General features: G+C 39.3%; 1 protein-coding gene across 6 annotated transcripts in view; it reads left to right on the top strand.

The window, feature by feature from the left end:
- TTC3 (tetratricopeptide repeat domain 3) overlaps positions 1-23,778 on the top strand; it is a 133,364-nt gene that overhangs the window by 107,668 nt on the left and 1,918 nt on the right. For 5 of the 6 annotated variants that reach the window (XM_067545260.1, XM_067545261.1, XM_067545259.1 and 2 more), the window contains 12 exons: positions 590-655; positions 1,523-1,672; positions 2,032-2,171; positions 3,812-3,880; positions 5,852-5,948; positions 7,167-7,267; positions 8,251-8,344; positions 8,838-8,939; positions 18,092-18,519; positions 21,692-21,818; positions 21,998-22,237; positions 23,382-23,471. In XM_067545260.1, the coding sequence (XP_067401361.1) occupies positions 590-655; positions 1,523-1,672; positions 2,032-2,171; positions 3,812-3,880; positions 5,852-5,948; positions 7,167-7,267; positions 8,251-8,344; positions 8,838-8,939; positions 18,092-18,519; positions 21,692-21,818; positions 21,998-22,237; positions 23,382-23,471 (1,704 nt within the window). Of the gene's footprint in view, positions 1-589; positions 656-1,522; positions 1,673-2,031; positions 2,172-3,811; positions 3,881-5,851; positions 5,949-6,981; positions 7,073-7,147; positions 7,268-8,250; positions 8,345-8,837; positions 8,940-18,091; positions 18,520-21,691; positions 21,819-21,997; positions 22,238-23,381; positions 23,472-23,778 lie in introns of those variants that run through there. The other variant, XM_067545264.1, reaches the window with a different exon arrangement.

Here is a 23,778-nt window from a genome sequence, read left to right as displayed (position 1 = left end):
CTGTCTCTTATAGGTTGGGGAAGGTTCTTGTTCTTTAGCTTTTTTATTTCAGTGGTTTACATTGATACTCAGTAAATGAGATGTTAGCTGTATTTTATAAAATAGTTTAAAATACTTAGACATTTAAATTTTCATCTTATGGTAATGTACACTAAATTCAAGTTTTCAGAATATCTATATATTTACTAGTCCGCTGTGAGTTAAGACTAAATTTGACTTACTGTTTTGGGATCCAGTCCTGCAGATACTAACAAGTATTGCACTTTATGCTAAGTGTTTTCAGGATTGGCCCTTTATGGCTCTTCGGCACCACTTCACTGACTTTCCACAATTATTTTGTTATCAGTTGGTATTATGTTAGTGTAAAAAGGCAGATATTTGTATATGAATGAGAAGGTATTATACAAGTTGTGGGTTAGTTTTTGTAAATAAATAAATAAATCCGATTGTTGTTTTCCCATTTGGAAAACAGTTTTCAAACTAAGATCTGCATACAATGAAATACATACACTACCCCCCACCCAATGATGTGTAGATGGGATATAATTTTTATTTTTATTTACATAACTAATAGTTATTTATATTCTAGGTAAATCAGGAATTAGCAGATAGGGAGGCTAATACCATGCCTCTTTATCCATTTGAAACTCAACAAGTAAGTACATTTATTTTTACTTAAGCAATGTTTTTAAAAGTCTTTGCTAATTGGATAAGGAAGAGTTAAGGGCCCAATGCAAAATGGACAGTGTCATTTAATTCAGTATTTAGCTAGTAAAACCCAACAAATTAGTCCCTTAGTAGTAATATTTAAAAATATATCAATACAAGATATTTTGTTTGTTTGTGGGACGAGTGCTTAAATAACCAAAACTACTTCCAAATTATATTAAAATGTTCCATTTGTATAAATCAAGAGGTGCTTGAGACAAAAAGAATCCCCAAAAAGTTTAGTAGTGAAAGAATAAAGCTGGCTGAAAATAAGGCTGAATTTTCAAGACCTTTAGGTTTTTGCGGGTTTTTTTTCCCCCACCCATCCTGTTAGGACCTGCTTTTTAATATGTCATAGTGTAGGATTTAGAGAGTTGTAATGAAAAAGAAGTGGCAGTTTCGAAGCTCAGGTTCTTCAGTAGTTGTTAGCCAAACACTGCAGTCAGTTTTAGTAGTGAATTTCATAATTATTCCTTTCTAACAATTCTGAGCATGATTACATCCCTCTATTCTGGGGTATAGAAGTATCAAATTGATAGAAGTACCTAGCTCTCTGTAATATTAAATGGCAGTTTTATACCCACATCAAGGGGGGAACAGACCTTCAAAATTTTCATGCTAGTTCAGTGGTGAATATCAGTATTTGTTTCTTGAGTTGAATTCAAACGCTTTTTAACCTTTTATCAATGAAGTTCTCTAAGATCTTGGACCATAGTTCATGTTAATCTTTTCTTCTAAATGTGTTGTGAATTCATGTTACTCTGGGATAACAAAAAGTGCTATAACAAAAGCTCTTTCATAACCTAAATTTCAGGGAGATATTTTACGTATGGAAAAAGAGTATCAAGTATTACAAAAGCAATTTAAGGAAGCAAAGGAAAAATGTGAACAGTTACAGTGCCGAAGCTCAGAAGAGACAAGTGTTTTAGAAGAACAACTAAAAAAAAGAATTGAAGAAAATAAGGTAACATTTTTACACACACCCAAGCGTAGGGTTACAGATAAAGAACAATTGGAATTATTAAAAAAAACTCCCTTAGCTTTAGACAGCTTATTGATCAATAATGTATTTGAGACATAAGTGGTAATCATCACAATAAAGCCTAGCGTCGTCAACACAATGCATTTTTCGGTTGTTCTGAGTAGCCCTGTTCATTTTCACATGAATGTGAATCAAACACTGGCTGGAACACATTTTCTGATCAGCATGTATTTGCTAGGAAGTATATCAATCTAAAAAATTCCACTCAACTTACTCTAATAGTTTTAAAAGAAATGTTGTCTTTAAGAAAATACATTTTCTTAAATATCTTCTGCCTTTAGATTTCACAGAGAGAGCTGAATTGGTTTCACCAAGATTTAGAAATGGAAGTTAAAAAATGGCAACAGGAAAAAAAAGAAAACCAAGAAAAATTAAAATCAACAAAGAATACGTCCAAAAAACTTGCAGATACCAATGAGATGTAAGTCCACATTGCTTTTCACTTGCATGATTTTAGAAATGGGAGTAGCGATGAAGTACTTGCAATATTAGTTGGCTAGAAATAAACCTTAGATATTGATTCTGTATATTACAACTGAATGGTAGAAAGATTTATATTCTTGTCTTGATGATAAAAATCTACAACATTGTTGATGGTTGGTAGCTGGGTGACGTATGGAGTGAGAAAATATGCAATCAGACTTTTTTCTTATGTTTTGAGTCTGACACCCTTAAAAATAACATATTACTCTGTGATTAGCCCTACTGATATTGGCAAGTCTGTATGCAGAATAATTTATATAACCATGTTATAGAATATCTTGTTTCCCCTCTCAGAATACCATCTTCAGTATTGTTTTCCCTTTGCTCTTCCTTGTGCATCCCATTTCTCCACTGCTTTTGAACTTTTCCTCTCTTCCCTCATTCATTGATTCCATATTATATTCCCTCAACTCCTATGCTCCCCCTCCTCTTCCTCTACACAGTTATCCCAACCAAATCACAGCTTTGCCTCACGCTTAAGGTACACTTTCTGTGTTCATTCTGCCATGCAACAGAACATATATCGGGGGCAATCCAAAGACAACGTTGATTTCCTCCTGCTCAATTCTGCCATTTCTTGATACAGTTACACCTGACATCACTCCATCATTGCATCTAATTAGCATGTAGTTTTGATATTAGATTTAGCATGACTGATTTTGCAATTCAAAGTGAAACTGCAAGTGTTTTCTTAGCCTACTGTGTTTTTACCCTGTCTTATAAAACAGAAGCCTGAAAGGAGTCTCTATGGAAGTGGAATCCTTATTATTAAGAGTGAATGTTCCTTACATGGGCTTCTATCATCCCCATGCTGTGGGGTTTCTTGGCAACTGGGCTCTCTGGCTGTGGATAAGAGGGCATTAATTAACAGCTCCTCTCCAGCCACCCTACTCAATGAGCAGAGTTAGACAGTGATAGCAAATAAGAAATTTTCAAGCTAGTGACGTACTGGATGACTTGTTGAGGATTGGTTGTGGTATTATAATAATTCATTATGCTTTCCAATAATGTTCTTAACATTCCATAAATACTGACTGTCATCTGGTTTTTGGAAATCTTTCAGCAAGGTGTTGGATCACTAAACTTGGGTTAAGGAACATACATTTCTGCTTAAATATACTTTTATTTTGCAGGCTAAATACACTTTAATATTGCTTTATTTTAACTTGCAAAACATATTGACACTTGTTTAGTGATACATCCCTGATCTGCTTTGACATCCTCCTATATTTTCTGGATCCTCTATTTACTTACCTTCCCCCTCAGGAGACTTTCAACCTTGGATGTTTTAATTTTTTGCATATTTATTGATTAACTCTTCTTTTGTCTTGCTAGATGTGTTGGGTCTCATCTTTCTTGAAATCATCTTAAATAACATTCAAATTACAAATTCATAGCGCTGACCTAGCAGAAAACAAATGTGTGGAATTAAGAGATTTATAAATCCTGAATGAACTATCTATATATTTGTCTACTATATATGTACAACTAAGGTTATAGAAAACTGTGTATTGTGATTGCTGAGTAAAACTTTTTCCAGACAGACTTGTTAGATTTCCTTGTTTATGATGCATGTAGGTACTTGAGAAACATTGATGAGAAGGACAAGCAATATACAGTGCATTTGGATACATTTCTGGAAATCAGGTAATTTTTTTAAATTCTTGCCTGACTAAGCAATATTCAGTGTTTCTATTGACTCATCTTAATTGATAGGTGTTCTTATCCTAACACTGTTGTCTGTTGTATTAGATATAATAAAGAATCATGAATATCAGATTTGAATTGCTCTTCTTAGACACTTCTTAAAAGTATTTTCTCATAATTTAGAACATGCAGCAGCATGATTTGAAGTATGAAGCATGTACTTCACCTGTCTTTGTACAATATAATTCCAAGTTTCATTTTAGGTTTTTAAGTAATATGTAGTATGACTGTACAGAGTGTCTTGTAATTAATGTTAAATCTAAATTTGGGGTCTGCCTACAATGTGCATAAGTTGTAAATACTCGTTTTAATTAAACAATTTTCTAAAGTAAATCTGTATATAGTGTAAACTCTTCAGACTTTATTTACAATCATGCATATACATATGGTGTGGTATAAAGGTTTAGTGGTATGAGTTTGCTGCATTGTTCAAGTATCACGTAACATGTACAGAAACTTTTAAAAATGTGTTTGTGGTTTTTTGTATTGTTCCACCTGCAAACCAGATCTGTTATCCAAAAGTTTGGGGCTCTAAGGAAGAGGGATTGCATCTAATATTTAAAATCTCTAAATCTCCCTAAAGTTACTTGGTTGCAGATATAAGATTCTGAAATATCTTGCAGGGCTAGAAAGACGTGCCTTATACCACTGAGAAGGACAGGCAATCTTATTTATAGTCCTGATGATCAAGAGATCTTAGACCATAAACCTTTCACTTGCGTATTGCATGTTCTAGACATCAATAATTTTGGGGGAAAGAGTGAAACATTTTTGTAACAAGTTATAGAAGTGTGGCTTACTGAATCTGTGCAGAATTTTGAATATCACTAGTAGTCAAGAGGATATTGGTTAGAGAGCAGGTGAAGCAATGAAAGGTGCCATGATAAATCAATAAATGTAAAGTCATACATTTAGGAACAAAAATGCAGGCCATACTTACAGGATGAAGGTCTCTCTCCTGGGAATAGTAACTCTGAAAGTGACTTGGGGGTCAAAGTAAATAATCAGCTGAACATGAGCTCCCAGTGTGATGCTGTGGCCAGCAGCGCTAATATGATACTTGGGTGTTTATAAATAGGGGAACATTGAATAGGAATAGAGAGGTTATATTATCATGTATTTGTCACTAGTGCAACCATTGCTGGAATATTGTGTCTAGTTCTGGTGTCCACAATTAAAGAAAAATGTTTTTAAAAAAAAAATGGAGAGGATTCAGAAAAGAGCTGCAAGAATGATTAACGAATTGGAAAATATGCGTTATCACAAAAGACTCAAGGAGCTCAATCTATTTTACCATATCAAAGAGAAGGTTAAGGAGTGATTTCCTTACAGTCTATAAGTACCTACATGAGGAACAGAAATTTGATCCTAGAGAGCTTCTCAACTTAGCAGACAGCAGTGTGTTGCATCTATCTCTCTGATGTTGTCTTTCATGCTCGCTCTCCTCCTTTCCTTTTAGAAGCTGGAGAATAAAAATATCTCCTGCACCCCATGCCTTAGTCCCCTTTCTCTTTCTGCAATTGATCTTCCTCTGAAACAGCATCAACACTGATAGGAAAGCAGTTGTGGGAAATAATTTAAGTGCTGCTCTGGTACAGCAGGGGAGCTCACATACTTGTTGGAGTTATAGCAGTCTTGTAGCCTTGATCTTAGTTTCTCAATATACAAGTGGTAGGTTTAGAATTATTCATATTAAGTGTACCTGCCCCACCATATTTTAAGATGAGTGAACACTGTCCTATAATTAGTTCAGTATCCATGTCTACACGTAATGTACATAAAGCAATCAGTGATGCATATTTTCATAGAAGAGGGGAAAAAATATCTGTTATATAGCTGTTGGAGTATAGTTCAAACGTAAATGGCATCCCAATATTCTTTTTGACATCTTCATTTTTTTTTACTTCACAGTAATAAATTTGCCAATGAAAAAGTACAGCTGGAGGAGCTACTAAAAAAGAACAGAGATGATTATCAGGAGTGTATTAAAAGAGCGGTTGCAGCAGAGGTAAAAAATGCTACACTAGAATCTTGCTCCTTTGCATTTCACTAATCCCCATAAAAAAGCTGCATCTGCCTACTTCTCAGAACAGATTCAGCAGAGAGATCTGGTGAAGTCTCTTCTTAATGATGACTTCATTACTGTTACAAAATCACCTACACAACATTTAATAGTATGCTTAGAAGTATTAGCATAAATAATTAAAACTATACTTGCTAAATCAGCACTATGTTTTGTGATGCACTATCCTGGATTTTGTTGTCCACTTCATTTCTAATTCTCCATGGATCTCCGAGACACTGCAATTTAGCAAGGTTCTATTGTATTTGTTCTGTGTATAAATTTTTAGAAGCAGTTGGATGTTGGGTTAATGTGATATATTGCCAGAAAATTTTTTATAAAGTTAAAGTTAAGTCTACTATTAAAAGGTAATTGCAGTTAAATAATGTTTTATTCCTTTGACATGCATATAGTTTCCATTAGTGGGGATTACTCAGAAAAAAGAATATCTTTATTTAAAAAATTACTAGTCTTGAACAGGAATATTGGCACTTCTATTTCTAGTAGAATTAGAATGCACAGTCCCTTTGAATATTTCATTCAAAGGCTGGCATCTTTATAAATAATAAGACTGCCCATAATAAGTTCTGTTAGGTAATTTTCTCTAAAACCTCTGTTTTCCTATATTCAGAATGCATTGAACACAAATTTACTGATAAAAGATGTGATACAACTTTTCTTTTAAGGAAGTTTTGGGTTGTCAGATTTGCTTGTGATTGCAAATTGTACGTTATAAAAAGGTAATCCTGATGAGCTAGAAGCCAATGTATCTGTCTTGAAACAGATAAATACCTTTTTAATCATAAAGATAATGCACAATATCAAGGTTCTGTTTTCAAAGAAAGGGGATGGGAAGAGTTTCACTATTTATGAAAGTTTTAATGCTCAACAGGCTGTTTTCAGCCACCTGGAAGCCATTAAGTTTCCTTAAACAATTCTGCCATTGCATTTTAACACTGATCGAAATATCTCATTACAGGGATGTGCTAGAACTAGGCCTTTCCTGAGTAGAAATGTATTTCATTGCATCATAAATCCAGAACTCCGTGTTTATTGAAGACAAGATTGAGGTTGAATTTAGATTATTAATTCTTTAGTTTTATTGCTTGTGCTAAAGAAAGTGCTTGTACTGTACGTTGTTTAAGTTGGTGAATTTAATTTTAGGTGTTAGTACTTGAAAACTGGAAGAACACTGAAATATGCAAGTTATGCAGCAGAGTTTCAAATGCGGAAGCAAATCTTAAATTGCTAAAGTTAATGAGCAGGTATGCAATTAATTCATAACTAGAATTTGTGTAAAAATTACAAAATAAAAACATAAGTCTAACTAGAGAACAATGTCACAATTTCATCTAGAATTGCATTTTAGTCTAGATTCAATTAACATACATGAAAATTCAGTAATGACAATCTTTTTACTCTCCTGTTTTTTAGTATTTTATTTCCTCTCACTAATTTAGACTTGGTTTTATTTGTTTAATGCAGCTGAACATTTCTGTTGGGGTTAACAGTATTCACATTACTAGCTGCATTGGTGATTTCAAATAAGCACCATCAATCATATATCCTTTGGAAAGTCCTACACAATGTTAAAGCTTTGTGCAAGAATGTCTTTTTGATGCTTGGCATCAGATTTTACAGGCCTGAAAGATGATGAAATTCTGAAATTTTAGGAAAGCAAAAATGGCATTTATTAGCTATGTGAATTGCATCAGTTGTAAAGAATCTTCTCTTGGTTGTTAGCATTCAATCTCTGAGTATCCCACATGTGAAAAATTCAGAGTAAAAGGCTTCCTGGCTTTATGCCTGTTCTGGTTTAGACCTGGTTTTTCATACAGCTGAGAACTGCCCACCTTTTCCTGCCTGACGGTATAAGGAAGGGAGAAAGACTAGAAGTAGTAGGAGATGGAGCAAGACTGAGGGACATGCTGGAGGTCTGTTTTTGGGTGGGAGGAGACAGATGGGATTGGTTGCACTCAAGAGCCTTCCTCCTCACTGGCCACAGCATCCTCTCAAGGTGTTGGGGTACCCTTAGGAGTCTGGCTATTGCTTAGGGGCCTTACTTTCCAAGACTGGCTAATTTCTAAGCGTTAAATTAGTAGACTCACACTGATGCTTTAATTTGTTAAAACTCCGCTTGACTGAAGTCTTCAGCTATTACACTTTTGGGTAGCAGTTTTCTCTATTGGAAAATCACTTACAAACTCAAGTTCTCATTATTTTGAACTGAAAATTTGAAATATTTCAGTGGTCCCACTTCAGTGTTACCTCAGTTGAAGTCACAGATTGATTCTTGGGAAACATTTATTTCAAATATCAAGAAAGAAATGGAAAAAGTAGAAGTAAGTCTGTTTTCCAAACACATTTTCCTGTATTATATGAGTGCTCCTTAATTATCTCTTCTTACCAAATATAGAATCGTGATGTGCATTGTAGATTAAACAGAGCATGTGCGCGCTCTCTCTCTATGTATAACAATCATAAGTATTTGGACTTGTATTTCTTTTATGATTATTGAATACAGATCTCAAATAACTACTCTTGACGTATTTACTTAAATTAATAACTTTTAAGAGCCCTGATCCAGCATACACACCTGGTCATCCTAAATCTATAAAATTAATGAATGTATCTTTAGATGGTCATTTTTTAAATATATACAGTAACATAGCAAAAAAACAACAACAAAAAACTAAGCTTTTATCTAGCCTTATTTCTCTGTATTAGGTCTTTGGTCTCTCTCAAAATGTAGCAGTGTTAATTGGTGGTTTGAGTTCTTATTTTAGTCTAAATGGAATAATTTAAAGGCTGATTTTATTTTGTCTTTTTCTGCAGTCCCAGTATGAAGAGAGAATTCACTTAGTGAAAAATGGTGCACAGCTAAATAGTCTCTCTAAAGTGCAACCTGCTGACATTCAGTCTCCTCCTTGCGTCACAGTAAGTATCTCAGCTAGCAGCTCTGTTTCATAGAAAGCAAATGGAATCACTAAGTTCTTCTTTCAGATGTTGTCAGTGTGATCCCACTGTAGGTGTGCATGTGCTTCATGCATTTGAAATGGGAGATTTTTTTAAATAAACATGTCTGTACGCCGTTGTATGGGGGCATAAAGGGTGTGGTAGCTGTGATCCTCCCTTAGTTCCCTCTTATTGCCCACTAGGAGGAGATGGAACCTAGCAATTATCTGACCTGGTACTCTCTTTAGAGACTATAAAACTGGTTTTTTAACTAAAAAAAAAGAATCTCCATCTTCAAACTCCTATGGAACTGGATGTTCCAAAAAAAGAAAAGATTATCGATGACCTCGCTGGACAAGCTGCTTCATGTCAACTGCCAAACCTCAGGACAGACTGCAAACCTTCAGGATTCACACACTGCTTATCCCTGAGGGATTGATCTCTGTCAAAGACAGATGCAGCCTCTTCTTCGAGTAGCGTCTGTATGATGCACCACTGTAGGTGAGCTTGCGTCCCTGTGCTGCTGATTGGAGAATTTTGGTAGCAGCATCTGTTCGGCCCACACATGTGCTGTCCCCCCACTTATGCTCTGCCACAAAGTTAACCAGCGCTATGCAAGCAAACCCTTCTCAGTTCCTTCTCAGCTGCCCCGGCTAGGGACAGAGTTTTATCGGATCGTTAACATTCTGAAGACTTGTTAATTGTTTCTCCTTTTTTCTTTTTAACTACTTCTTAGCATTTCCTTTTTTTATTCTTTTATTTAAAAAAAATTGTGTACATGCACACACTCCCATCCGGGGACCCTCCCCGGACAGGGTATGCTCGGTTCACTGGGCTTCAGAAAGCATCTCACCTGCAAAGAATCTATCCCAGTGACAGACAGACATTCCCAGTATGTCCGTTGCCTTGGGGAAAAGGCACTTCCCAAGAAGTGTGGTTTATGCCAGCAGTTAAAACCAGGGTTCAGAAAGAATATAGAGCTGAGACTCAAACTTCTAATGGAAACGACTCTCCAACCTCCTTCAGACCCACGTCATGACTCAGGACGGCGGGAATCTTCAGCATAGCATGCTACATCTAACGGAGGTAAACCTAAGAAGACAACCATGAACCACTCACAACAGGCCTCTAAGAAGAGAGCCATGATTCCCCACAGTGAGCCCCGATCAAGCCAAAAAAGGATCACTGACTCATTTGGTATTATTAGCACCGAAACCATCTAAACCTGGTACCCAGATCTCGCACAGTACTGTCCCAACCGAACACGCTGTACTACCTAAGTACCCAATGGGCACAGACAAGGAAACATCAGTACCGATGGGGAGAAAAAGATAGAGACTCTGCTCTGGGGTAGGCTCCTTCAGAGTGGACAATGGAATTGATACTGTTAATGGTATGCCAAACATGAGTGGACCATTCATCCAGTACTGCACCACTAATGGTACTTATGCCTATGGCATCGCCAGACTTCCGGTACTTAAGAGACCTTTACATGTCTGGCTGACTGGATTCTCCTTGATACTGGGGCTCCAGTACAGAGTCAGCCTTGAGCTTCAGATTCCCCTTCAACATTGTGCCATGCACCCCCATTTCTAGTGGGAAGTCAACGAGCGGAAGGACTTAATCTCCCATTGAGTCTCTCGTGCACCCTGTGGTACCCATTAGCAACACGGACCTCAACCAGTACCGTTCCTCTGACCTTTAACTTCCTCCTTGGTATGGGCAGCCATGGAACAAACTCCGGGACCCTTCCCGCCATCCCAGTGGCCTTACTGGGATCCATGGCAGGCATATAGGCATTGTGCCTCTCGAAGCTCTGGCATGGCCAGTGAGGCACCCTCTTTTGGCCACTGCATCTAGTGCATCCGAGCTTCCTGAACAGATGAGAGGAACGGGAGGCTGATATTATACCCCGCAGACTAACTTCTCATTGTCATCACCAGATGGACCCCTCCACTGTTGTTGGCAGACAACTTCAAACTTTTCCAAGAATTAGCTCAGAGGGTGGCAGATGCATTACAACTACCACTACAAGAGGTGACAAGAGTCCCACCATAAATTACTGGACATTTTACACTCCTCTACATCATCCAGAGTTGCTCTCCCTATCAGTGAGGCTCTCTTGGACCCTGCCATACTTACGTGGCAGACCCCTGTGTTGGTGTAAACAATCTGATTAAAAAATATTATGTGCCAGCAAAAGACACAGAATTTCTCTTCTCCCACCTGCTCCCTTATCTGATCATTGTGGATGCGGTGAACTCTAGAGGTTGACAACACCTGATGAAATCCACCTCCTACACCAGGGATTGGAAATGCCTCGATCTCTTTTGGAGAAAGGCTTATTTATCAGCCACTTCACAGTTCTGTGTTGCAAACTCTCAAGCGTTAATGGCAAAATACGATTACATCAATTATTCAAAACTATATATTTTATTGAGCAGCTCTTGGATTCTTACAAAGATCAATTCAAGGCCATCATCAACGAGGGTTAACTGGTGGCTAAGATTGCACTCCAGTCAGCACTCGAAGCAGCTGACATGGTGGCATGTTCTATCTCCACTGCCATTGTGATGAGATGAGCCTCTGGGCTGCACTTATCAGGCCTCTCCAAGGAAGTACAAACAACCGTGGAGGACCTTCCTTTCAAAGGCACAACATTGTTTACAGACAAGATGGACACTTCGCTCTCCACACTGAAAGACTTGAGGGCTACTCTTTATTTGCTTGGAACTTACACACCTGGGTAGAAGAGAAAATACAGTCCTCAGACCACACTCATCACAGTATTCAGCCCGACACACATTTGAACCTCAAAGGAAGAAGTCTTGGTTCTCCAAATGGAAACCTTTGGGGCCCAGAGCCTCCTTTTTCCCAGCCATCCACCTCAAAATGTCAGTTTTGACGGAATGGTTGAGGTGCTGTCAGACACTCTCTTCAGTGCCATCTAACACCGACCATCCATTCACATCATTATGCATGCCACCTCGCCCTGTTTCATAGCGCTCGGGATAGGATAACATCTCACAAATGAATGCTAGAGATTTGCAATGTGTATTCCATTCATTTCACCTCCTTCTCCTGCCCCCCCCCCCCCCCCGTACCCTTTCCCATCCCTCTTCAGGGACCCTTCTCATGAGCTCCTGTTACAGCAGGAGATAGATCATCTCCTCAGTGTAGGAACTACATAACCAGTACCTCAACATCTAAGAGGCAAAAGCTTTTATTTTCGTTACTTCCCGATACACAAGAAAAAGGGAACTTACAGACCCATACTAGTCCGCAGGGAACTCAACAAAATTTGTCACGCCTCAGAAGTTCAAAACGGTCACTTTAGCAACAATTATGCCAAAATTGGAACAAGGAGATTGGTTCTCGGCCCTTGACCTCCAAGACACTTATTTCCATATTTCAATCAAACCATATCACAGACGATGCCTCATATTCACACAAGGGCATCACCACTACCAGTACAGAGTACTCCCCTTTGGCCTCTCATTGGTGCTCAGGGTATTCTCCAAGGTCTTCTCTGTAGTGGCAGCCCACCTACATGCCCAGGGCATCAAGATCTACCATTATCTGCACGATCTTCTCAAAGCTCACGCTCCTATGATGAAGCTTAATGAATTACCCATATGACTTTGGATTTATTCAAAAATCTGGGCCTACAAATCAACATACAAAAGTCAAGATTAACCCCAGTACTGAGACTAGAATTCATGGGAGCTTATCTCAATTCTGTCTGGGCAAGAGCGCTCGTCCCACAACACAGATTCCTCAGTCTCTCCACGCTTACAGAGACAATGCAAACCAGGCTTCAAATATCAGCAGACATTATCTTCAGTTTCTGGGGCACATGGCCATAGGGTGCTGGAAATGGGGGTACTACCGCACCTCCAACTTGAAGTGGTTTGCATTATATACAAGGTTTACAGTTTGATTCAATGACTCTCAGCATCCCTACAAAAAAAATTGTTCAAGTTCCCCTCCACATGGCTGCAGGCACATTTATGATCGCTCATGCCAGACTTCGAATGAGATGCCACCAATCATGACTCAGCTCGGTTTACAGACTGAGCAAAGACAGCTTAGACAAACCACTATCGCTACCCACCAAAATCAAACAATCTTTGAATTGGTGAAAGGACAAAGCAAACGTCTGTATGGATATCCCATTTGCACAGTCTCCCCCATCACTACTCCTCACCACTGATGCATCCTTCACAAGATGGGGCGCACATCTCAACAATCTCACAGTACAAGCCAAGCGGTCACCCTTTGAGGTGTGCCTATATATCAATCCCTTTGAACTCAGAGCGGTCAGAAATGCGTGCGCTCATGTCCTTCATTAGATCAGAGGCACAAAGACAAAGATCGTGACTGAAAATATAGCATGCATGTGCTACATAAATTGTCAAGGGGGAGCCAGCTCGCTCTCGCTCTGTGCAGAAGGGAGTGCACAACAGCGGACAGTCTCAACCACAAATTCCAACACAACTATGAATGGGAGGTAGACTCAGTGATACTCCACAACATAGTCCGACGATTGGGGACACTGATAATAGATTTGTTTGCCACTTACCAGAAAAAGAAATGTTCATGATACTGCTCCAGAGCAATCATCAGACAACACTCCATGGGGGATGCTTTCCTCCTATCATGAGACAAAGGCCTTCTTTACACCTTTCCCCTATTCCCTCTATTGCTGAAAGTCCTGTTGGAAAAAAAAAGAGAGAGCAATCATCATACTGATTGTTCCCACATGGCCAAGATAGACATTGTACCCTTACTTATCACAACTGGCGCTGTATCCACCTGTGAGTCTTTAACCCACTCCTTACACCTTTCACAGAACAATGGACATTCTCTCCATCCCAACCTGTGGATATTAGGTCTCAAAACCTGCCTCCATCATGGTTTCAACACATAGAGATATCTTGCTCTGAGGAGGTACAGGAAAGTGTTACTACACAGTAGGAAAGGGGCTACCTGTTCTTATCTACAAAAGAGAACCAGATTTCAGAAATGGTGCCATACAGAAGAATTACCTCAATTAAAGCCACACTACCAATAGTCTTAGATTATTTACTGACTCTTAAGAAATCGGGATTCTCTGTTAGTTCTCTGAAGGAACACTTTGCAGCAATAGTGACTTTTCACCAACAGAAGGGTACTCACTTTTCTCACACCCACCTATGAAGAGGTTCCTTAAAGGCATAACTAACCTCTTTCCCCAACTGAGATATCCACAATGGGACCTGAATTTAGTTTTAAAAGGGCTAACTAGACCTCCCTTTGAACCCATGGCCACTTGTTTGCTGCCTCACCTTCCAATGAAAGCAGCATTTCTCATTGCCATTGCCTCTGCAAGGAGGATAGGGGAAATAGTGGCTCTGATGGCACCCTCCCCCTTTACAGTGTTCTTCCCTGATAGATTCACACTTAGACTACACCCAAAGTTCACCTCCAGAGTAACTTCTACAGTTCATATGAATCAACTCCTTCACCTTCTTACCTTTTATCCCAAACCTTAGCAGGATAATAGGTAAGCCATTCTACACATGCTTGATGTAAGGAGAGCCTTGGATTTCTACTTGGACAGGACAAAAGCTTTTAGGAAATCTTAGGATCTCTCTCTCCATTGCAGATAGGTCTAAAGGCACAGCAGTTTCAGCTCAGTCTTTCTAAATGGGTTTTGACCTGTATCAAACACAGTTATAAAATTCACGCCTTCTTCAAGGTGTCGCCATACCAGAAATCTGCAGAGCAGCTATCTGGGCATCTGCACATACGTTTGCAGAACACTGTCATCATGGGGTACTCCGCTGCAGATGCTAGATTTGGCTCTGCAATATTATCATCCATAACAGACTTGACTCCGAAGCCCCAGCCTCCTGTTGGGAATACTGCTCAGGAGTCACCTGCAGTGGAGCACCCATAAGGACGCTAGTAGAAGAAGAGGAAGTTACCTACCTTGCACAGTAATGATAGTTCTTTGATATGTGTCCCCCTATCGGTGCTCCATGACCCACCCTCCTCCCCTCTACTTCGGCGTTCTCCTCATAAACTTTGCAGTAGAGAAGGAACTGAGGATTTGCTTGTGCACTGCTAGTTAGCCTCGTGACAGAGCACAAGTTGGGGGACAGTGCATGTGCTGGCTGAGTGGAGACTGCTACCACAATTCTCCAATCAGCGCAGGGATGCAAGCACACCTACAGTGGAGCACTGATAGGAGTAGACATCTCAAAGAACCATCGTTACTGCACAGGGTGAGTAACTTCCTTTTCTGTCTAGGAGAAAGCCATATCCCTGTCATGTGTTCTTTGTGCAAGGTCTTTTCCTCTAGATATTAGCTTAAGCTACATCTGCTAGAGTATCCGTGTGTGTCAGTTCAGATACAGAGGTGATAATTACTACCAGAGCAAGGCCAGATAAACCAGCATTGGCCAGCATTCGCTCAAGTGCACGATACACAGTATCAGGCAGTGGAAAGAAGGCAAAAAGGACAGACAGAGCCTCCCCAGCAACTTTGACTCTAAAGACACAACAACATAATTGAGGTACTCTGCAGCAAAAGCACTGGCATAACAGGCAGTAAAACCTCTCAGGCCTTCTATATGCCTTCTCAATGATTCCGCATGGTAATAACAGAAATTAACGATGACATCATAGTTGTCCTCATTGCTGCCTACTAACCAACGCAGTATTGGCTGCTGGACCTGCTACAAGTGTCCATTCAACAGACTAGTCAGCTCTCGGCCTCCTCAGACTGGATCTCTCAGCACCACAGCCAGATACTCCATCCATATCCAAATTCACTGTACCTGACGGCATGGCTGTTGACTGGTTGAGTACCATGGGCAAGAACTGCTCCCTAAAAGGTCCAAGAAATCCTGATACAGAGCAGGAAGACATCTACCAAAAAGATATTTTTCTAAGTGGAAAAGGTTATTGATGTGGGCCACTCAGCATGGTCTAGTTTCAGTCCAGGTCTCAATATTGAAGGTTCTTGACTATTTATAGCACTTAAAGCAGGCTGGCCTCTTGTGCAGTCCTAGTAAGATCCACCTCCCAACAGTTTTGGCATGCCATCTGCTTATGCAGTCGTGCTGTTTTTTCTAACGTAACAGTATCAAAGTTCCTCAAAGGGCTATTACATACTTACCCACCTGTCAGAGAATCTACTCCTGCCTGCGACCTCAACATAATCCTCCTTAGACTCATGGAGCTTGCTCCCTTTGAACCTCTTTCAGAGACCTGCTTACAATCACCTCACTCTGAAGAGTCTTCCTATTGGCTATCACTTTGGCCGGAAAAGGTAGCAAGCTTCCAGTGCTTATGGCTATAACCTCCCCTAAATGACCATTTCATGGGGATAAAATGGTGCTAAGATCTCATCCAAAATTCATACCCAAAGTAGTCTCTGAATTTTGTCTAAATCTATTTATTGATCTATCTCCTTCCTGAAACTATAGTCTGCGCTGGGCAAAAAGAAGTTGCTTACATTTAGACGTGTCCAAGACTTGGTTTTGTTCCATTAACAGGACCAAACCCTTCACACTGCCTCCTTGTTTTCCGGCTATATCTGGGCATGCTAAAGATCAGGCCATCTCTTCACAGAGATGAATGGATAATACAATATCTCTCTATTAGCTGGCTGGTGTATTTGGTGGGAGAGATACTAAGTCTCACTCCACCAGAGGTCCAGCAATATTATTCACCTGCTTCAGGAATATGCCAACATCAGAAATCTGCAAAGCAGTGACCTGGAGAAACCCACTGACCTTTATCAAACATTATACTTTGGACTTGGCATTGGACATGGCTGCTAAGTTCACTGTTTGATTGATGTAGCTAAAACGCCTGTTCCCATCACCCGGTGGGGATGCTGCTTTTCAGTCACCTACAGTGGGATCTATCTACATTGACACATACCTGAAGAAAAAACTATTTACTCTACAGTAACTGGTTCTTTCAGGTGGTGTCAGTGTGTGTCCCATAACCTGCCTTCAATCCCCTCTTTTCAAAATCCTCATCTAAACATGGGTTTCGAATTGTGAGGAAGTGAAAGGAGGGTCACAGCTGCCCCTTCCTTTATGTGCTTGTATGATGTGGCACATGGTGCAAGCCAGCCCCAAAAGAGACTTTTTTTAAAACAAAAAACAGAAGAACCTCCACTCATGTGCATTAGGCCCATATGCACCTATTGTGGAATCCACATTGATACCAACTTGAACTGTAGGATATGAACCCTTATTATAGGGTAAATAACAGTTCTCACTACCACCAGAAGAATTTTACTGTGTAAAACTATCTTGCTGATTTAAACCTATATTAACTCTTAGAACACTGGTATTTTCAGAGTGTTAGATAAATAGAACATCTATATGTAACGTATATGATTTTTTGACAACATGACTGCCATCACTAATTGTGGTCAAATTGTTTGACTGAAAACTTAGGACATTCTACAATTTATACATGGTGAGTTTTGGGCTACTGGACAAAACAAATGCAGCTTTCTTGCAGTCCAGTGCTGTCAGTTCATTTGCTTGTCAGTCCTTAGAATGCCATCCCAGCTCACAACTTTTTATACTGTAGCATTTCGAGTGAATGAGCTTTGGAAAAAAAACCAAAAAGGTTTGATGCTACTGGTTTGGTCACAGGCCTTTTTTCCTGTTTTTGTTAATTTGTATTCTGTAGCCAGAGGACCCAGTTAGAGTGGGGCCCCATGGTTTTGGGCACTGTACTCTCAGCTTCCCTGGATTGTTTTGTTCTTAAAATTTTTCTGAATAGTTAATCCATGTAGAGGTTCGCTATTTAATTTTGCACCATCTTAAAACAATTCTTTATTCTCTCTGATCTTCCCTTTAATATCATCTTTTTCTGAACTCTGAGTCATAACTTTCAAGCTCCACTTCCAAAACATTTCTTCTGTAAAACCATGATGACTGGCCAGAACCATTTCTGTAACTAACACCATGGGAATGCTGTACAAGTTAAAATAACAGTAAGAGTTTCATGTGTGCATTTTATACAGTCCATGAAGTAGCTGTAGTCTAAACATGTTTGAAAATAGGACTTGATTAATATTTTAATTACTCTTCATCTTTCTGGGGGAACTTTTTTTATAGGTAATGCAAGGCAATCCTCCTATTAATGATCCAGCCATCGTAATGTATTCATCTGCACTTGTGTGTCCCAATTTACTTCCTGCATTTTCAAGCTCTCAAGATCAAGATCCAGTGCATTCCACACTTAATGTGCAAACTGGAAGTAAAACAGCTTGTAAAAGTCCTAATCCTTGTTCTGCAAAGGATGGAGCAGGGAAAATGCTCTCTGAAACTTTAGGAGGATCATACTCTGATCAAGTCCCAGTAGCCCAGTCATCAGGGAATTCTGGAAGTACTTCTCAGAACATCCAACCAAACCAAAGAGTGCTAGATGATCCAGCATCAGCTACACAGTTGGGACCCGTTAGAGTTCCAAACAAGAAGGCACTATCAAAAGCACTTGATAATATCATTGAGCGTCTAACAGCTATATTTCCACACTATACGAGGTATTACTGTTTTTAAAAGGGTTTTTTTTGTTGGGGATTTTTTGTTGTGTTTTAGTTCTATCAACATTCTCATACTTCAGCTGTGAGCAGGATGAGCTCTTGGGTGATTTTTCTCCCTGTTGGGAGTTTCTCATCTTCCCATTATCATGTAAAATGTTCAGCTGAGAGAAGATTCTCTGCAGGTAGATGTGGTTACATTTAATTGCATTTGAGTCTAATGCTGCTTTTAACCATCTTATGTTAAATGAAACAAGCACAGAAACATTTTCCTTACCTTGACTAATTTTTTTAAACTTTCCCTTTATTTTTAATAGTGTATGTTTAACACAGTAGTGTACTGTACTGTGTTTGCTTTTTTGGGTCCCTGCTTCCTGATTTCTTGCTTCTGGTTCCACATGAGGTGTGTGGTTGACCAGTCAATTCATAACTCTGAGGCTCTAGCCTAGAGGTTTTCAGACTATGAGGCAGACCTCCCAAAGGAGGCGTGAGCTATGTGATTTTATTTAAAGAGCTTCAGCTGTCAGCCCTGGAAAATCATTCACAAAGTTCTATTATAAATTTCTGAAATTTTTAGCTTGATGTTTCTGCAGCCCTGTGTCTTCCATAATTCTGAGATGTATGAGCTAGTCCCCTCCTGTCTGCAGTTTCAAGAGCAGTTGATTTATGTAACACAGCCCCAGGTAGTTACATCTCCTATTGTGACTTACCGCCAAATCTTCACTATAGTAACAGTTTACTTTGCTTCCAATCATTTATTTGCCAGTTTTATTTTTAATAATTTTTTTTGGCTAGAACTGAGCAATCTTTACTCTCTTCCTTATTCTACTCTCCTGGATCAGGTAAAGAGCACCATAAGAGTGTCAGCCACCTTGATCTGGCATAGCAGATCTGTCCGATGAACACCAGCTAAATCTAAGCAGTGTTCCCATATCTGAGGCAGCGTTTAGACTCTTCAGAGGGCAAATTAATGCTCTCTCTATTCTCTGCCAGGACATGAGGCTTAGAGTCAGGGCAGGGATACCTGATGTGTCTGTCTGAGGAGCCATGACTCCAGTGCAGAAAACCCCACTCAGGAGACAGATTATTAGGGGGAGAATCTAAAGACGAGGACACCAGCCATCCAGCTCAGAGGTTAAGTCCTGGGGCAGACCCTGCTCAGAATGAAAAAACACTTAATGAGCACCAGATGCCCCTGATGCTGAAGTGGATCCCAAGAGCCCTGGGCAAAGCAGGAGGATTCCTACGTAGCTCTCTTTTCCACACAAATCTGAGGACACTAGCACTGAGAGCCAATCTCCTGGTAGAGGGGAAGACACAGGGAGATATTTCCAGCTGGCTCAAGAAATTAAATCAAAGCAGCAGCAAGAGACACCACGCCAGCCTGATGGCAACTCCTGCTGAGAGCTAAAAAGGGCCAAAAAATCCAAAAAGATTACAAAGGGGAAAAAAAAATTAAAAGAAATCCTAAGAGTATTTTTCCTCTGACTCAGGCACCATCTCCTCTACTGTGGAAGGAGAGCTCTCAGATTCAGGCTTTGAGCAGGGCAGGGAAAACATGCAGTAAAGGTTTTTACCTTTCTGATAAATTTGAGACAATGTGCAGAAAGGTTGCATCTGCTTTTCAGATCAACCTGAGCAGGTACACGAGAACAAACTTAAGGGCAAACACCTGCCTTCCAAATCCTCGCTTCAGCTAGCAGTCCCGCTTCACCCTACTTTTTGAGGATATGAATAGGAAGGAATGGAAAATACTTTACAAGGGTAAGCACATAAGCAAGTAGAGTATAAGCAAGTATGCACTTAGATAAAAGTAGCAAGCACCAAAAAGCACCATTACGGAAGGATGCTACTGCAGGTGGCCTCTTTAGCAAAGAAATGGTAATTCTGCGTGAAAAGGATTTCTCTCCCAACAATGCAAGAAGGTGAAAGCCACCCTTAAAGGAACTTTGAAGCATCTCTGGTCCTATATGCTCCTCAAGAGCCAATCAGGATGACTTTAAAGCCATGAAATCAAAAGGCCCATCCTGACTTCTGGTCTACTTAAAGAAAATAATCCCTGCAACAGACTTTGTGGCAGATGCCTCAGTGGATGCAGTGAGATTCTCAGTTAGTTTAGCAGCCAGACATCAGTTCTAGCTGTGCCCCTGGACTACAGATGCCTACTCCAAATTCTGTGCTCATCCAAATACGCAAGTTGTCTCTTGTTTGTGGAAAAATTGGATTAGGTTGTGGCAGACAGCAACTCTGAACCAAAACAGTCCCTCCCCATAGTGTGTTGAGAAGCCCAGTAATTACTACTACAAGCCTAGTAATGTGAAGAAATACTCATTGCATCCATCTGCCTCACAAAAGTACCAGAGGAAACCCTGAAACTGCAGATCAGGTGTCAAAATCATAGGTGGCACCACTGCCTCTGAAGCCTCATTGACAATCAAATATGGCTTTGCTCAGATCTGAATCTAGGAGACAGAATTTCCCATTTCTCAGGAGAATGGTCCCTATTAACCACAGACAGATGGGTGAGACACAGATAGTGAGTTGTGGCTACTCTCCCTGAGGATCTCGCCCATCCCTTCTTCATCCACTCCCGCATTTCAAGCAGCCCCGTCAAACCTGAATTGATGCTAAATGAACATCCCGGACATAGGAGCAATAGAAAGGTTCTTAGGGCTGGCCTCCATATTTTTATCATCCAGAATCTTAAGGGAGAGGATTGGGGCATAGGACTATTGGCTGTCTTAGACCTCAGACTCAACAAATAGTGGAAGAATAAAAATTTCAGATGGAGACCCTAGCCCTGATTGTAATGTCTGTATCCCAAGGGGACATCCTTGCTTCTGGACTTTCTATTTCTAGTTACCTGTGAAATCAGATATAAATTGTTTTATTTTAACATTGCAACTATTTCCTTGAGTCAGCTCATTCTGGCTAAAACATCTAGCTGCTGGTGTTTCATTATTTCAGATTAGTGTTATATGATTAGAGCAGTGAGAACTAAACACTGACAAAATGGTATCTGGAAGTGTGTGTCTACTATAGTGCATCTGAAAATGTCAGACTTTCCCTTGAATCTAAAGCCTGTAACCAAAGGCTTTTTATACTGTAACTGTGCTGACTGCATCATAATACAAACTATTGTAAACTTTGCTTTACTTTTTTTTCCCCCATATAGTTTTGATCTTACTAACTTCATAAAAGAAGTGCAAATTAAAAATGGAAACAAACTTTCAGGATTGAGCTCAGATGAAATTCTTACCAGAGTGACAGAACTAATTTTGGATCATCAAAATAAGAAAAAGGTACTGTTTCCTATACTATCATTTCCACATGGCAAATGTCAGACTTTGCAACATAATTGATTAAAACAATGAAACAAAAAAACTGAAGAGCCAAAAACTAGAATGTTCTTTAGCAAATGCATGGCATAATGGAATGGTTGATAGTAATAATAAAAATTTCCTTTCCAATGCCTCTGCAGGATCTGACCTCAGCAAAGAGAACTGAGATGCCAACATCCTGTGCTTCAGCAGGACAAACTGTAAATCAGATTCGGAAAGTATCCAAGTCTGTAGTAGGAAATGTGTCTAGCCCATCCAAGGCATGGCTTTCCTATAAAACTGCCACAAACAAAACAACTCAACCATCACAGCCAGTCCACCACCCATGGAGACCTGTTGGAAGACCACAATCAAAATGGATAAAATCAAATGATTCTATTGTAAGTTGTTGTTTTTTACTCTTCCATTCATTTAAAAATATATATATATTCAATTGATATGTTAAAGCACAAGAGGGGAATTTTATGATGCACTACTACATGGTCTCTAATTATCCAAGTTGTATCTTACAAAAATTCAACTAAGAAATCAATACTTTTATATTTTAGAAGAGAAAAGCTGTATTCATTTGATGCACTAATGCTCTTAGAAGATATTTTATAATATATCTTAATTAGTCAAATCAGATCTTCGTGCACTGCGGTAATTAACAAGACATCCTGTAAGTATCTGGTAGCAAATGCAGCACAGCAATGCTATGTACACGTCAGGTTCAATGAGGGATGCCTTTTTTCTTAATGCCTTTTGCTGTAGGGATTGTAAGTCAATGCTCGGAATGTTCCCTGGTCTTCATTCATAGCAAAGAACTGGAAAGTCTTTTCTTGTGGTCAACTCCTGGTTGTGCTATTAACTTACTGCAGGACTTCAGACAAGTCACTCTCTGCATCAATATACTCCTCTGTAAAATGATGAAGGGTTCCCTTCTGGATACCTTCCCCATACTGATGTTGAAAATTGAAGTGCTTTGAAATATTCAAATGATAGAGGCTAGGAAAGTTAATAATACCCTATTTTTAGAAGCTTAATGTATGTATCAGGATTTATTTTAAAGGTGATTGAGAGGGCAGAACAAGATTTATCAGAGGTGTTTGCAGGATGCAATTGCCAGAATATGGAAATCAAAATGGGAGATGAGACTCCCAGACTTTCAATCCCTACACTTTACCTTTTCCTAAAAATCTCATTTCTCTGTCTTTGAAAGCATTCTGTAATAGTCTCTCGGCTTCAATAGCATCACTTGCATTAACAACTTATTGACTTAGAAATACTATTCTGTTCTGTTGTGCTTTTAGAAAGGTAGGAGGAATGGGTTTGCTTACAACAGACTTAGCTTTTCACAGCAGGATCTGTGCCTGTTTTATGTTTGGAAGGTATTCAACCCAGTGGAGGTGCTACTGGAAAAAAAAATATTTTGGTTGCTTCACTCGAGACTAGTCAGCTAGTTGTAACACAATGGACTTGATATGTTTTTTTTTAAAGTAGTTAACCTCCAAATAATTTAAAATATATTTTATGTATCTCCAGACAACTGACGATCCCTGCATAATATGCCATGAGGAGCTAAGCCAGGAAGATTTGTGTGTGCTAGAATGTGGACATAGTTTTCACAAATGGGTAAGGATTAATAATTTTTTTATATTATCGTGCTATTTACCTGTGAATCTTTTAAACCTAACTGTCTGATGTAAAAATGTTTTTTGAGTTAAACAGATTTTCTTCCTTTTCAAAAAAGCCCCTAGTTTTATAGTATTTAGCATTGATACTAAAGTAGCAGTTGGTTTTTATTGTATTCCTTATAATAACTCGTATATTTGAGAATATTCCTCCCTTTTATTCTAGTTTGGCAACATTTTCTGGCATTTTAGAGAGCTAAACACGGATTGTTAAACTACCATTTAAGCTTAAAAATAAAATTGATTGC

This window comes from Emydura macquarii, unplaced genomic scaffold (genome assembly GCF_026122565.2).
Source record: "Emydura macquarii macquarii isolate MOO-44397 ecotype Brisbane River unplaced genomic scaffold, CSIRO-AGI_Emac_v2 contig_1043, whole genome shotgun sequence".
Taxonomy (NCBI): Eukaryota; Metazoa; Chordata; order Testudines; family Chelidae; genus Emydura; species Emydura macquarii.
The sequence above is the reverse complement of the archived record's forward strand: the minus strand, read 5'-3'. Positions and strand labels throughout refer to the sequence as shown.